The sequence below is a fragment of the Trichosurus vulpecula genome, chromosome 4 (genome assembly GCF_011100635.1).
Source record: "Trichosurus vulpecula isolate mTriVul1 chromosome 4, mTriVul1.pri, whole genome shotgun sequence".
In the NCBI taxonomy this organism is placed as follows: domain Eukaryota; kingdom Metazoa; phylum Chordata; class Mammalia; order Diprotodontia; family Phalangeridae; genus Trichosurus; species Trichosurus vulpecula.
The window spans coordinates 156,219,520-156,236,044 of record NC_050576.1 but is presented as its reverse complement, the minus strand read 5'-3'; the positions used below and the strand labels follow the sequence as shown (position 1 = coordinate 156,236,044).

At 39.8% G+C, this 16,525-nt stretch overlaps 1 protein-coding gene across 9 annotated transcripts in view; it reads right to left on the bottom strand.

Moving 5' to 3' along the window:
- DCAF8 (DDB1 and CUL4 associated factor 8) overlaps positions 1–16,525 on the bottom strand; it is a 48,231-nt gene that overhangs the window by 23,277 nt on the left and 8,429 nt on the right. For 3 of the 9 annotated variants that reach the window (XM_036755189.1, XM_036755192.1, XM_036755191.1), the window contains 4 exons: positions 10,280–10,354; positions 7,126–7,805; positions 6,107–6,247; positions 2,927–3,021 (listed from right to left, as the gene is read on the bottom strand). In XM_036755189.1, the coding sequence (XP_036611084.1) occupies positions 2,927–3,021; positions 6,107–6,247; positions 7,126–7,805; positions 10,280–10,328 (965 nt within the window). In that variant the 5' untranslated portion in view covers positions 10,329–10,354. Of the gene's footprint in view, positions 1–2,926; positions 3,022–6,106; positions 6,248–7,125; positions 7,806–10,279; positions 10,360–14,939; positions 15,084–15,674; positions 15,879–16,525 lie in introns of those variants that run through there. The other 6 variants (XM_036755190.1, XM_036755188.1, XM_036755193.1 and 3 more) reach the window with 5 other exon arrangements.

Below are 16,525 nucleotides of genomic sequence, written 5' to 3'. Positions count from 1 at the left end.
TGGGCCTGGCTAGTTTGGGACTCACAGAAGACAGCCATTTGGGGCAAATACTACTGTTTTTTCTTAGTGCCAGAGCTCCTTCTTTGTCAGTTAATATGAATCAGGCTACCTAGAATGGCTGAAATCCACAAAAAGGTTGCCTACTATCCCATGGTACTCACCGATGGCAAAATAAAGAATATGGATAGAGAGGTTTGAGTCTATGCTCTATCTACTACTGAATGATCACTAACAAGTCACACTCCCTATGTCTGTTTTTTTAACCACTCAAACAGAACACTTCCTTCTCCTCTTGAAGGTCAATATGAAGAGAAGTACACTAAGCATATATAATAAGTGTTTTGAGTTCTCTGAAGCTACTTTAAAAATTATTAATGTAGGCATCAGAGAGAACCAAAGTGAAAATGGGAGTCAGGAAGAATCAGGTTGGAATCCTACTTACTAGCTGCATGATCATAACCTTTCTGAGCCTCAGTTTCCTTATCTGTAAAGTGAGGATAGTAATACATCTAGTAAGGGGTGTTGTGAGGCTCAAATGAAAAATATATTTAAATACCTAAGTGTGTGTGCAACACTCCTTGTAAACTTAAAAGCATTATATAAATATGTTAACCTTATTAGTACATGGGAGCAAGTGGAATGATCCATAAGCATAAGCAGAAATAAATTCAGCATGATTATTTTAAAATGACAAAGTCAAGAATATGGTCCAGCAGAGAGAGGGCAAAAACCCACAAGGTTCTTTTATGGGCAATCCACACCAAACTACATTCCCTTAGCTACAGGAATCCCTCTTCTCATAAATAACAACCTAACCACTTTATCTCTTTATTAGAGTCCTTGATAATCACACTGACTACCAGGGATTCAAGCATCTTCCATAACCAAATAAATTTCCCCTTGTGCCAAACCCACATAATACTATCTTTAACCTAAGTAGATATCATATTACCAACCTTACTAAACAAAGTCAAAATAAAGCTGTTCATCTTCCCTCCATAACTCTTCCTCATATCCAGCTTTCCCATAACAGCACACAATACCTACTTCTTCAACCCCTCAAATAACAAGGAACCTCAAAATAGTCCTCTTTAGCATAATGATGAATACAGTACAGCTGAATCTGACTACCCCACAGAATAGCAAAAGCATTCTAGAGATCAAAATATAGTGTAGAAGGGGAAAAACCCTGGAAATGGGAATCAGAAGACTTTAGTTCTTAGCTTTGCTAGGTGACAATGGGCAAGTCTCTTAATCTTAATTTATACTGAGTGACATTGACCTCTTGGCTGTTCTTCGCACAAGACACTTCACCATCTTCTGACTGAGCATTTTTGCTGTCTGTCCCTCCATGCCTGGAATTCTCTCTTTTCTCATTTCCATTTCCTGGCCTTCCTAGCTTCCTTCAAGTGCCAGCTAAAATCCTACCTTCTGCAATCCCTCTCTTGATTATCTCTCATTTATCTTGTACGTATCTTCTTTGTACATAGTTGTTTGCGTATCATCTCCCCCGTTAGATTGTAAATTCCTTCAGGGGGACTGTTTTTTACCTTTCTTTTTATCCTTGTTCCTTAGCACAGTGCCTGGAACATTAATAAATGCTTGCTGATTGATTTTCTATGCTTCAGTTTTCTCACTTATAGAATTAATCTAACCTTAAAAGTTTCTCTAAATCCAAGTTCTAATACATCATTACACTTCACACCTCATATCCAGTCTACTTCCAAATCTTGCTCTTCTGTTATATTCCCTATAATTAGTCATCCTTTAATCTCTATCCCTTCTGTCACTGGATTAATATATGTCCTGGGTGATCTCTTAACTAGGTTTTCTGCCTTAAGCACTTCATTCTATAATCTTCAATAATGCCACACCATTTTCTCTAATGACTTCTCTGACAGTCTCTACTATTTCTTGTGGCCCTATAGTGATTTCCTGCTGTCCTACGAATCAAAACCAAGACCCTTACCCAATTTTAAAGCTTTCCATCAGAGCTTAAGTTCACAATATTTTCTATATTCTTACCTTTCTTTTCCCCTGTGGCAAACTTGTTAAAGCCCCTTCATCTGGCCAATCTATCTTCAGCCCTTTACCAAGCTATACAAAATCTCTAAAATGAACTTCCTCCATTGAAAAGCCCAATATATTTGCTTCTCTTTTATCATTTAAGAAGCTCTTGAAATCCCACTTGCTTCAATTCTCAGATTGAAAAGTAGGTGAATACTTCCCACAGCACTAGTTACCTAAACTCTAGAAACACCATCTTATCTTTTGACCCCATTATTTTAATATACAGCGTACATACAATAGAATTCCTTGATAATGTTCATATTGAAACAAAATTAATACTCCTTTTAAAAGACAAATGTATATCAGTCCTTTACTAAAGGCAAATGATGAGAGTTGATTCCAACCCAAATTTACATTTAAAAATGAGCTGTGCTTTTTATGTTATTTTACTATATTTGTTTCAAGTTTATGATGGAACTATTTGTTTATCTGGTCTTTACATTTTTATAAACTCCCAGAGGGCAGGGCTTACCCAACACAGCAGGTCACATACTTCTAATCGATAAAGTAAAGGCACCCAAATGAATGAAGACTAGAAGTGCACCAAGGAACTGAAATCCATAGATAAGGTAATCTCAGGAAGAGCCATCTCCCCCTTCTCCCTTTCTATAAGCAAAGTAGACTAAAAGATGTTTCAAAACTCCTTATCTCTAGCTAAGAAGATAAACAACAAAACAAGTAGAGGATTAAAGAGAACATAATAAAAAAGAAAAAATTAAAAGGAGAAGCTACAGACTGTATAATCAGCAGAGAAGAATCCCACCTACTGTTGACATACAGTACTGATTGAATGCAAACAGAGAACTCTTGACAGCACCACGGTTCTCAGGCAATGAGAACAGCCAGGGATACTTACGATGCTGGTCTGTCTTGTCGGAGGTCAATGGTGAAGACAACTGCATCTTCACCAGCAGATAGGAAAGTACAAGGGGAGTCTGGCTCCAGGGCCAACTGTGGAAGGCAAAAGAAGGGTGATGTTTATATAAAGATCATAGTCAGAGGTTCATGTAGCCATTTCCCTATCTCTAGGCTAGAACGAACAGCACAAAATGTCACAAAACAAGAAATGTCTACTTGCTAAAGAGATAATTTGAGCCTGTTCTCCCTTGCATTGTGTCAGATGGTTGGCTGTTTGTACACAGAAAGACAGGTGGCTTACTTGATCTAGAGGAATATAGGAACAAATAGGTGAGAGAATTAAGAAAATGAACCACCCTTTCTCAAATATACTCAGTTCAACAACTCAAAAGGAGTGAGGGTAGGGGTGCAGAAAGAGAGGGAAGAAAGGCTGAGATTTACTCTCTTTGTCTTACAAAGCTCAAGCAGTCAGGAACAAGGATAGATAATGGGCATTTTTCCTATTTTCTAATCTATCATAGCCAGATGTTATAGGAGTAACCCCTAAAAAGATCTCTGGATCTACAACCATCTACTTAGAATTCTGATGAGAAAGATGGGAAAGTTCTTATTTTTGATGGCTGAAAAGATCATTGTGCTCATCTTAGCGTGTAATGGCTGTAGCCATTAACATGATCTTGCCATGACTGCCTGGTCTGCATTCCCTGCTCTAAATATGGCTCCTAAAAACACAGTGCTATTTGTAAGTTGCGAACAGAAGTGGAACTCTCACAAGTGATCAGTCAGCTACTTATTAAACCAAAGTGCTATTAAGATGTTCCAAAGAACTGAGGGGAATGGAAAGTGTGGGAGACCCCAGAGATACAGTTCAACATGGGGGCCAAGCATAATCATTAAATGATACACAGACATGCCCCTCTGTTCCTCAAGATCTTTTCTTTCCATGAAAATAATAGTCATTCCCTCATTCTCTCCTCTTACCTTACAAAACTTAGGGCCAATGGAGAATAAGCAGGTACTCAGTTTTGCTTTGTAAAGCAAAGGGGAAATAAAGATAGGAAAAGGACTTAACTGAGTTACTAAGAGTCAAGGGAGGGTCACAGAATTTCAGAGTTGGAAGGGATCTTTTGGTAGTCATGTAGTCCTATTCAGATTTGAAAAGAAATCCCCTGAACATCATACCTAATCTTTATTGGGAGACCTGATTACTTCCCATGGTAGCCAGTCCATTCTGGGATACTTCTAAGTGTTAGGAAGTTTTTCTTCACATCAAGCCTAAATTTGCCTCTGCAATTTCCACGCACTTCTTGTTTTACCCTGTGGGCCAAGAAGGAGTCCAAGCCTTCCACCTATGAGACAGCCCTTCATATACTTGAAAAGAGTTATCATATACCTCTCAGTCTTCTCAAGGTTAAACTTTCCCACTTCTTTGGATGCTCTTCCTCTGAACACTCAGATCCTAACACAATACTCTGGGATCAGGGATTCTTAAGCTGAAGGTTTGTAAACCTTGGTTTTTTTTGTTTTTGCTTTAAAAAAATATTATAACTATTTTAATATAATTGGTTTCTGCTGTAATCTTACATATTTTGTTTTATACATTTAAAATCACTGTTCTGAGAAGGGGTCCATAGGTTTCACCAACTGCCAAAAGTATCCATGACACCAAAACAGTTAAGAACCTAACTGGTGTCTGATCAGAGGAGAGTAGGGAGGGACTCTAACCTCCTCAATACCTAGAAACTATATCTCTCTTAAAGTAACCTAAGAGTGTAGTAGCTTTTTTGCTTGCCACTTTGTGCTGTTCACTCATCCTGAGCTTTCAGTCTACCAACAGGCTCAGCCTTTTTCAGATGAACTGTTATCTAGCCATTACTCCTCAATCGTATTCTTGTGAAGTCAATTTTTTTAACTTAAACATAAGGTTGTACTTCACCCCAATACTATTTAATCTTATTTAAGCCCAATATTCCAGCCCTTCAAAATCTTTTAAGTCTTGTGTTAGCTATCTCTCTCAGCTTTGTGTCCTGAAAAATATGCTATCTATGTCTTTAGCCAAGTCTTTGATAAAAATGTTAGAGAGCAAAAAGACAAGGTTTCCTATAGTACTCTAGTGAATATCTCTTTCCAAAGTGACATGGAACCATTAATGACTTCCCTTGGGTATCAGACATTCAACCAATCTTGAATCAACCTAATTATACTGTCATCTAACTCACCCTCTCCATCTTTTCTAAAATACATGCATAAGACTCTGTTCAATGTTTTACTAAAATCTAGGCAAATTATATTTATAGTATTGCCCCAATATGCCAGGCTAGCAACCTTGTATTAAAAGGAAATGAGACGCTATTTTGGGATGACCTATTCTTGATGAAGCCATGCTGGCTCTCTGTGATCATCTTTTATTTTTTTCCCTAGAGGCTCGCTAACTATCCTTTTATATTACTGAAGTGTAATAACACATACTAGAATTCTGCCAAGAATCAAAGTCAAGCTCACTAGGGTATAACTTAAACATGATATTCTCTTTTATTTTTGAATCAAGACAATTTGTTCTTGTTTCCATTCCTTTCTTTAATCCTTTTTCCCCCCAATATAGTTAACCTCTTTCTGCTGTCCTTTCTTATCCTCACCAGGAAAGCATGTAGCCTGCTTGACTTTATTCTCACATGACCACCCCTTTGTATTCATCTTTCAATCTTTTATCTATCCTTACTTCCATCCTCTGCAAATGGCTTCCAAAAATATAAATTGGCTAGTGAATTCCTTTTGCATCCATTGCAGTATCTTTAAACAACTACCCATTTTTCTCCTCCTAAGAATTGTTGCTCTTTGTGTCTCTAGAATTTTATTCTTGACAGCTTCCCATCTTTCCTGGGCTGACTGTAGAATTTTAGTTCATGGAATCCTGCCTTTCTTTCCTTTGAACCCTTTGAAATTTGCTCACCAAAAATCTAAAATGAATGCCAGAATATTCTTAGCTTGCTTCTCGTCCTATCACAAATTCAAATACTAAAGGTCACATCCCCCCAAAGTTTCGATCATTCCTATCTCAGCAACTAGTTCTTCCTTGCTGGGAAGGATCAGCTTTAAAACAGAGTTTCTCATTATTTCCTCTAACTTCTGAAGGATGAAATTATCATTAAGACAAGACTGTGGAGGGCTGGAAGGTTACCTTATGGGAGGCTCCTTTGTGCTGGGCAACACGCTTGGTGTTCTTGCAGCACTGTGTGGCGGACAGCTCTGCTACCCGCACCTGCCCATCACGGGCACACATGGCAAGAGTTGAGTCACCACTGTTTGGAAGGAACTTGGCCTAGATCATGTAGGATAGGATAAGGAACAAAAAGGAAATCGAGACTTATTAGGCTAGGGCAAGATGTGACAATGGCCCCAGCAGGCTCTCTTTTTTATTCAGTAGGTGAATGAACTGCATCCATTTAAGAGACTGAGAGCTAAGCTCTCCTCCTCATACTGCTGGCTATTACAAAATTACTTCTTTTTATAGTTTAGAAGTAAAAAAGCAAAGGAAGATGGGAAGAGGTGGAGGTTCCCTTAAAGATAAGAAATGAATAAGTCACTTATTTCAGGGTGCTGGATTATTACATGATGACAAAAGTGCTTAAGTAAACTGAGGAACAGGTTTGTGGCAGGAATAAGCGAGAAAACAGGGTATGAGAGAATTAAGAAATACAGGAGGGAAAGAGGGAAAACCTAAATCCTTTTCTTGATTCTAAAAATAAATCAAACAATTTCCAAGGAGAAAATACCTGGTAGGAGAGTGGTTAGGCAAGAAAGATAATGTTTGGAGACAGTAATACCACTCATGTATTTTGGGGATAGTGGGTAAATTATCCTGGGGATCTATGTATACCTGATATATTCATTATGAATTCCAAGCACTCTGTCTATGAGTTATTACCCATTATGACCATATACAGGGCAAAGGGAGGGGAGTTTCCTCACAAGGTCACTCTGTAGCTAGAACACAGGAATTCCAAAACTTTTGCTATGTTAGAACCATCTTCATCTTACCATAGAGTCAGATGCAGGATCTAGGAAGGCCTAATTCTAAACTCCACCACAGACAGGAAGATAATAAGTGAAAACTCTGGCTCTAATTTCCAACTGACCTGGACAATTACATACTATTTCCTTCTTTGATGATGGTATCATAATGTTCCCCTGACTTACCTGGAAGACATTGCTTTTATGGCCACTCTCAAACTCCAAAACAGGTCGCCTCCGAACCCAATCCCACACCACCACCTTGAGGTCATCGCTGCCACTAGCCAGCCAGGTGCCACGCTGGTTAAAGTGCAGGGTGTTGACACAACCAGTGTGGCCCTCTAGCCCATGCTGCAGGCGGAAGCGCTGCACAAAGACTCGTGCTCCACAAGCTTCATACACAAAACGAGCACTTGAGCCCAGCTCCCTCTCTCTCAGGGCTGGAAGGGCCTGCCAGCGAGGCCGGGGCAGAGCTGATGTCTCTGAGGCCACCCAGTCCTCAAGGGCACGTTCATCATCTGATGAGTCCTGTTCACGATTGGCCCGTTTGCGTTGAACCCGACGCCGGGGCTGCTCTTCTTCTTCCTCTTCATCTTCCTCCTCTTCCTCCTCCTCTGAGCGGTCATGGACCCGGTTTTCATCATTAATGGAGTAGTGGCCAGTGTCCTCCATGCTATCAGAGTCCTTGTCTTCACCTGAGCTTTCTGTGTCTGTGCCTCGGCTTTCTGTGCTGGTGCGGTTGGGGCCACCCCCGTCATCCCCAGTTAGGCTCAGGCTTAGGTCTGAAGCCTCTACCTCGATGCCTGAGGATGTTTCTCTCCCCTCTTCTGTCCCAGACATTTCCTCCGGACTGCTGGATAAGCTTCCTATGTAGGAGAAGGAGGAGTAGAAAAGATATCTTGTAAGGAGTCAACAGGGGCCACAGCTTCGGTTAAGGAAATCCTAACAATGGGCTCAGAAACCTAGTTTGGCACTCTCATCCCATGAGCTTAAGAACAGCAATTTCTTAAAGAAAGATTTCAGACCCTGTGAGGTTGGTGTGAATTTCATCATGACCACTTGGACTGAGAGGTTAAGTGGAGGGCTCAAGACAGAATAAGTGACAGAAGCCACACTTGAGCTCAGATATGCCAATTCTGAACCCAACACTCTCCCTTATGCCACACAGCTGGGCCCACACCACAAGCACTGACAAAAATGGGTGCACAAATGGCTGGCCAAGGATCCTGGGGAGTACCTGGCACATATCCTCAGGGCCCTACTGCATGGGTAGTGATTAGCTCTACCTGGCACATCGCTAACAAAGACAAAAAGTATCCTTATACACAGTCTTAAGTATGATAAAGCAGATATCTTTGGCAAGAGCTGGTTTAACCATTCCTCTTAGGTAATGGAGAGAACAGCTTAATTGAAGTCTCCTGATCGCCAAATACGGAGTGGTACTAGCTCCTAATTAAGGAAATCACCACCATCTTCTTTTTCCTATATTTCCCTATCTTCTGTTAGGCCATTTATTGGCCACTTCCACTGTCCCTCTATTTACCACTGAAAATCCAATAAGTAATCTGACCTACATGGGCATAACACAGGAGCAAGCAATAAAGATGAGTGGGGAAAAGTATGCATTCTCTCATTGTTAGTACTAGTATTTCTCTTAGTTCACTATTCTTTGAGAATGCCATGTTGGGAATGATGAAATTACTGGGTGACGTTAGTAGATCAAATTTCTGAGAAATAGATACTGCATGATCCCATCTTATTCCAATCAAGTACTTGGATAGTATACAAAATACCAATACTTCTAACTCCTAACCTAAGACCCAATGGGAAGAAAACAGAGAGAAAGAAAGACAGAGGAGGACAGGAATGGGATGTTCATCCCTGAAGGCACAAAGAGAGCTTCACGTATAGGTTCATAGCCTACTTTCACTTGGTTGTAGGTCTTGCCCCAAGAATCACGTAATCACAACCAAAAGTTGCCAAGAAAGGCCAAGTTTTTCAGGACAACTTCCCCATCTGGACCAAGAACTTGAGCCTGGTGTGAGATCCCACCTTACTAATAATGTCTTAAGGAATCTGGACCAGAGAGTAGAGTGAAAACAAAAAATTACTTAGCAGGGACCAGTGTGTTCTGTAGTTAACAATTTGGTTCCTTTCAATGGTAAACAGGCTGATGGTAGAAGTGGATAAGAATATCCTAACAGGTTTACAGACATAGAAGGCCAAATAAAATGGCAAAACCTTTAGCATCCTGTCATTGTAATGATTAATGAAAATTCAGACACAAATGTGAATTCCATCAGAACCCCAGCATTTCCTAGTTGAGGGCCTCAGTAATCAGAACAATTCAACATTAATCTACTACCATAATGTACTATAGTTTCAAACTTCTCTGCAACCTCAAGCCTTACAATAGTCAAGTCTAGTCAGAAAAATCTCACCCCACTTTCTCTTACAGAAGTTAAATGGAAGCAGAAAAATGGCTCAAAGGAACAAGAAGTAGAACCAAAGTCAGGCACAGCCACCTTTCGTTAGCTTATACTTCACTCCCTTTATACAAAGCAAAGGAACTGGAACTTGGCCAGTATACTTGGACTGTAAGGTGTGAGACATGCTGAAATCTCTGTTTCCTCCATCTGAAGAAGCTTTCTCTAGAAAAGTCTACTAGGTCTGCCCAGACAGCTACCACAAACTTGTCAGCAAGAGTCTATTCTGATCATCTGCAGGGTATGGACTTAAGCAGTGCCACATGCGTTAGAATTCTATGGTGTTCTGTTTTCAACTTTGCCTAGTGTCCAGTGCTTTGCCAACTGGTGGCACTGACCTTGAAAAAAGAAATCTTGTTTTCCATTGCCTAGGTTTGTAACTTCATCTCCATTTAAACTCACTGAGTGGTTTGTGCTCTGGGATGAAAAAGAATTCCCCAGTGTCATTAGTAATCCCCAACCTCCCAAAAGAGATCCCCTAGCTCCCACCATTGAAGGGATGTTCTATTACTTGCTTAACTTCATCATCGAAGTTTACCTGTTCCCACATTCTCCCATAACTTTTCAGGAGTCCAGAAATAAGTCTTTTGGCCTGTTGAGAGGAGTTTTTAAGTTCGCAACACTTTTTGAGATACTCAGATAAGAGCTGAAGAGTAAATAGAAAGTAAAGTTCTTGAAAGATATTTCCTGTATTCAAAACAACTTGAGGTCAGCTCACTTTAAGGAAAAGTGATCTGTACTCTGTTACTCAAGAGAAGTAAAACACCCCTAGGGTGAATTTAAAATCTTCCAATAACTGTCCACAAAGCCCCAGTGATAGTAAAGAACGTTTTCCTTCTTCCTTGGCACCTTACCATTCGCAAGGTCTGTTTTGCCATCTGTGTTGCTCCCTTTACCAGACATCTTGAGTTGTATTTGCTGTAGCCAGCCTGGACTTAGGAGAAGAAAATGCAACAATTAGGAACCAATCAACCCTAGGGAGGATAGAAGAGAATCAAGGAGGTACAACAATCTTTGTCATATTTAGAAAAAAAAAATTTTTTTTGGTGTACTTAACAAGGCTTTTCAGACAAAACATACAGCCTAGGCTTTTTTGGTTCAGACTCAGAAAAGGGACAGATCTTTGGTGAGGCTAACCACCATTTCTTTGCCTTGCTCACTGAGTAACTGCTCATCTTTGAAATGAGGGAAAAGAAAACTGAAATAGAATCTGGAATGGTGGACAAAGAGCAAATGACAGGTAGTACCAACAGAGAGCCCTAAGTTAATGAAAAATGCTGGCTTCTGCATTTACCTCTAGACTCTAAAAATCATGTTATAAAAACTAGTCAAATATAACCACAAGACTCAGTAAAGTGCTCATGTTCACATACGAGATTCAAGTTAGATTTGGAAACTCATTTTATACATGAAGTAATTCAGGTTCGTCTAGGTAGAAAACTGGCTCTTTATATTCTACTCAAACGGCTGCTTCCTAGCCCACTGCAAGCACTGAGCTATTAGTTGATAAGTGATAGAGACTTAGGTAAGAGGAAGATCAAAGCTGGAATTAGAACCTCAGGGCTCTTGACTTCCAGATCAAAGTGTGAAAGGATACACATATCTCTGGGGGTCTAATTAAAGTAATGAAACAGAAAGGAAAGAAAGAAAGGGTAAGTTTCTGAATAACAATGGCCAATATTTCTATAAAGTCTCTCCTCTAATTCCTTTTTCCTTAGCCCATTCTATATGACAGCAGCTATAAATTTTTATCAAAACAACAATCCCCAATCTTGGTCTACCTAAGGGTAAAAGATACCTGGATTTTTTTTCTTTTATACCATTGCAACCCTAGGCATAATTCTCTCGTTCTCTGGGCCTCACTCCCACCTCCCAAAAGACCCATAAAAAGCAGAGAATACTACATGTTCAGATCAGAATTGTAAAAAAGCCCTTTCAGTGCCTTGGACAAAAGGCACTGGAGAAAAACAAAGTGTGATTATGACCCTGGTCCCTGTCCCCAGGCACAGTGGCCTGTGATCTTTCAACAGCCCTTTCATTCCCGTCACAATCATCCTAGAAGCAGCCCCATCTTTACCATTACCCCCACCCCCATTCTTCTAAGTAGCTTCCCAAAGTGTTCTCCAAGAGACAGCTGCCCAAAGATCACTTACAGTTGGGGAGAGAAAAGATATTCAATAACAAGACTGATGGTTGAGTTTGAAGGAAGGATACCTGAAGTCTGTCTATTGAAGCAATGTAAAAAGAAAGCAGATTTCTAGAGGTACAGAAAGAAAAATACCACACATAGAGGAGAGTTTTCCATTGTGGTCTGATTTCTTCCCCTCCCTTCCATGCCTGTAGTTTTTTAAACCATCTTTGACACTGCATGTCCCTCCCCCCATCCCAAGAGTCTTGTTTAATGTTGTGCAGCACCTTTCCTCCATACTCAGGGTTTTACTCCTACTTTCATCCGATAAAATATTCCAAAAAAGTAGGGAGAGAACACCCCCCTTTGGAAGAGGCAAAACTGAGCTATAAAACAAAAAGATGTTTGCCTAAACTGACATGGTGACCTGAAAGTAAAGCTGGCAATTAAACTGAAATTCTACATCCTTATCAGTTTCTTTGTCAAAAATCAAATAAACCTGGAGTTAGAAGTGACCTAAAAGGTCATCTAAGTCTGACTCATACCTAAGCAGAATCTTCTCTACATCTCCAACCTATTAGGTCCTAATTATGCCTGGGTTCCTGTATTTCTATATCATACCAACCCACTACAATCTCTGAGAAGAAACAAATGAAGCCTTAAGGTCAGATTCCACTCAGCACCTCTGAGCGGACTGAACTTCAGATCCTTGCTCACACAGAAAAACTGTGTTCATTCAATATTGGCAGATCAATTAAAAGTAAAGAATGTTGGTACCAGATATATATCCCTTATGACTTCCTGTCAAATCCAATGGCTTCTTCTAATGTGCTCTTTGACCACCCTGCAGATTTAATACAATTTACCACCATTTCCTGAACACTCTTGTTTCTCTTGGCTCTCAAGATATCAAACTTTTCTGGTTCTCTAGCTAACTCCCTACTCTGTCTCTACTATTAGCTCCTCAATCTCTTCCTAACCCTTAATTTTGGCATTTTCCCCAAGATTCTCAATCTTTTCTTTTCTGTACTCTGATCCTAGGAAATCTCATTAACTTCCAATATTTTAACTATCTCCTCTATTCAGATGAATATTAAATATTTAACCCTAACCTATAGCTCCACTCGCCTCCAGGACATTTCAACCACTCTATTAAGCATTCTACAAGCACCAATGATATACCAGGTCCTTAAGACACTAGACATACAAAGATTAAAATTAGACAGTCTCTGCCCTCAAGTATATATTCTATCAGGGGAAACAAGAAGAGGGATTAGATTGGTGATTTCACTGACATAGGGAGCTCCCAGCAAAGTTCCTTTAACAATGTAGATTGTCCAACATACAGTCTTAAGAGTTGCCTAGAACACTGAGAAGTTCAGGGACTTGCTCAGGGTCACGCAGCCAGGATGGTTCAGAGGTAGAATCTGAACCAGTTCCTCAACCAGGTGCTGAGGCCAGCCTCTTCTCTATCTACACCATCCTGCCTGATATAAGTATATACAGAACATACATAAAATAAATATGAGACAGTTTGAGAAGGGAGCACACTAGCTGCTGGAGGAAATCAGGAAAAGTTTTATGCAGGAAACGGCACCTGACTGAGTCTTAAAAGAAATAAAGGATTCTAAGAAGTAAGAGTACATTTCAGGCACAGGAGAACACCAATGCAAAGGCAGAGAGATAGAAGATAAAATGTCATGGGTAAGAGCAAGAAGGCCCATTTAGCTGGACTGTAGCATGTAAGAAGTGGTATGATATAGGAGGCTAGAAAGATAAGTTGGTACCAGGTTATGAAGGGCTATAAACGACCAAAGAGAAGTTATATTTTTTTCTAGAGGTAACAGAAGGCCACTGGAGTTTAATGAGCCAGAAAATGATATAGTAAGACCTGCACTGAAAGAAAATCACTTTGGTGGCTGTGCAGAGAAGAGCCTGGAGTAGGAAAATATAGGTGGTAGTCTAAAAGTTCTGCTAATACCTCAACTCAACCCCTAGCTGTCTTTAAGTATAAGGGCTATCATGTGGAAAGATTTGACTTGTTCTGCCTAACTGCAAAGGACAGAATCAGAGGCAATGTGCAGTAGCTAAAATGAGGCAAGTTTAGGTTGAGCATAATGAAAAATTTTCTAACCCTTGTACTTTCTAAAAGTACAGTAGCCTGCTGTACTAGTAGGATCCCCTCACTGGAGGACTTTATGCAAAGTCATGAATAGTTGAATCAGAAGAAGGGATTCTTTCAAAGGTATGCATTGGACTAGATGGCAACTAAAGTTCTTTCAAACTCTGAACTTCTGTGATTCAGTTGTTTACCCAGTTCTCATTATTATTCCTCTAGGGTCATTCTGGTTTAGATGGCAAGGGAGTGCCAAAAGTCCAATTTCGTACCCAATAACAAATATTGTTTAAGTGGTAATAAAGGTGGGCTTTATTTTTTAATTTTTTATTATTTTGAGTAAATCAGTTCATGTCCTTGTAGAAAGAGATCCTTGATAAAAAGTACTGATAGAATTAACTCCTGAAGGCAAAATTGAGGAGAAAGGAGAACAAAGAGAGAATCCAGTAATGATTAATATTTACTAACTAGATAGTTGGATAATTTGAAGACAAAACCTTTCTGTCTGGGAACATCTAAAAGGTCAAGACCACCAAAAGTGGGAAGAATTGATTGTGTAGTCTCCGGCAGTTGCTTTTTAGGCACTAGAGCTTGGCAGAATTAGCAGTGGATAGGGCACTAAAAGCCCCAATTTCAAGTACTAGTTCCACCAGGGAATGTGTAAACTTGAGCCTTTCAGCAGGACCTCAATTTCCTTTTTGGGATCAAAGCCCTAGAGAAAAAAGTAGTGCTATAGAATGACGATAAAAACTCAAACCTTATCTTTGGATTAGGTAGTTATAACTCAGGCACAAAAAAACACAAATTTCAGGCAAGAAATGATAGTATGTTTATTTACACAGTGCATTAGCATTTACAAAGCACTTTGTATCCATTATATCCTTTGATATTTGTAGCGACAGTATGTAGCAGACAGTCCAGAGTACTATATATCCATTTTATGAAACAGTATGAAGTATTACATTCCCATTAGAGAGATGACAAAACTGACCCACAGGGGTTAAACCAAGGTCATGTGCTAGCTTGGTGGAAGCAGGCATGGAATTCAGAGCTTTTGATTCTGGAGTTCTTTCCAGTAGGCCTTAGTGCCTTTCAAAACAAAGAGGAAACCTAAAACCAACTAACAACTAAAGCAGCAGGGTTCAGAGAGAGACTAATTGCTTGAATTGGAAGCAGGCCAATATGCTGTATTTGTGCCTCGAAACTCTGTGTTACAGAGTAACAACCATGCAACACCACCCTAGTTCTAATTTCCAAATAAAAATCATACTTGCCCTCCTGAAATTTTTCCATTCCCAGCAATATCCAGGTTCACCTTGAACATCTTCCATGTTAATACCAACTAATGCCAACCATGCCGGTCTTGGAAGAGCTCCTGAGCTCAATGCTCCAGGTAACTGGGAAGTTTAATTAGATTAACTCTACTGTGTATGTTCTAAAAATAACCTCCACAAAATTGAAAATTAACTAGTAAACTGTTAGGAGAAAAAGACAATCAGAGGCCATTTTAATATCTATTTTAAGACTGCCAGTGACCCTGACATCACATGTCTTAATAGACCTGAGTTTTCAAACATTAACCAACATATGACAAAACATTAACTAAATCCAAGGATAGGCATAAAACAAAGTACAGGGTAAGATGATTCATGTGAGCAAAGCCATCTCTATTTCAAAAGCACAGGCACTACTTTCTTGTACTGATAGCAACAAGAAAGATCTGCACAAGAAACCATGTTAAGGTAGGGTCGGGTAAAATTCAACAAATGAAAACGTACAACTAACAAGACCAAAGAGATTAATGGGAGTTGACCAAGGTAACCTGCATGTTACAAGGTTCAAAAAAGTCAGAAGCTAGGTCTCCACATCTGGGATGAAGCTGGGAGAATTTCTATTTCAATGGAAGCCTCCACTCAGTCCAATTAGAAGCCCCAGTAAGGCTCAACATCCCCCAGCTATTCATTCTTTATTGTCAGTGATGATGAATGATATCCAAAATACTTACTTGAGTGAAGTAGCACAGAAAGAATGCTATGAATTTTCCATTTTTATTCTCATCTGCTGTCTAATTTCTTTTGAATATTTGTTGAACTGCCAGAAGTGGTGGTACAAAGTTGTAACCCCTGCTGTCAGGGAGGCTGAGGCTGGTGGATTACTTGAACTCAGAAGTTCTGAAATGAAGAAGGACTAAGCCCAGCACCAATATGATGAGCCCCAGTCCTGGAGGACAACCAGGCGGCTCTTCAGGCTGCTGCTTGAAGGGTAAACTAGCCCAGATTAGAAGAAGAGAGTAAGTCCAAAAGTCCAAGCAGATAAGTATTGGGGTTAGGCCCATAAATGACCACTCAACTTCCAGCCTGGGTGAGAGGAGATTGTTTCTCAAAAGTTAAAAAAATGTAAAAAAGCAAAAACCAGCAAATGCCTGTTGAATTGAATTTCAGATCTAGGATCCACACTAAATGGCCTGATAGTCTTTCCCTTAGTCTCAACAGACACAAATATCAAGAAATTAATGTTGCCCTTGATGTCATCATTAAGATAACTCAGTTCCCAACCCTGATCCCCGACCCCTGCCAAATACACTTAGTAAATCAGTCCAATCTCTAGGACCTGCAATATTCTCAGTATTCCCTAGCTCAGCCTTGCCCAACACTCCCCCATTCTGGATTACCTGGAAGTTTAAAAAGAATCTAAATGATAGAAAACTTTATAATTTACTCTAAAAATCAAAGGGTGAGAGAAGGGGAGATTTCAATTATTAATAAGATAGGAATCTGAAAGCCATCCAGTATCTGGATCCTTCTGGGAAGGTAGATATCTTATATTGTTGAAGGCTGAACAGCATCCAAAGTCCAA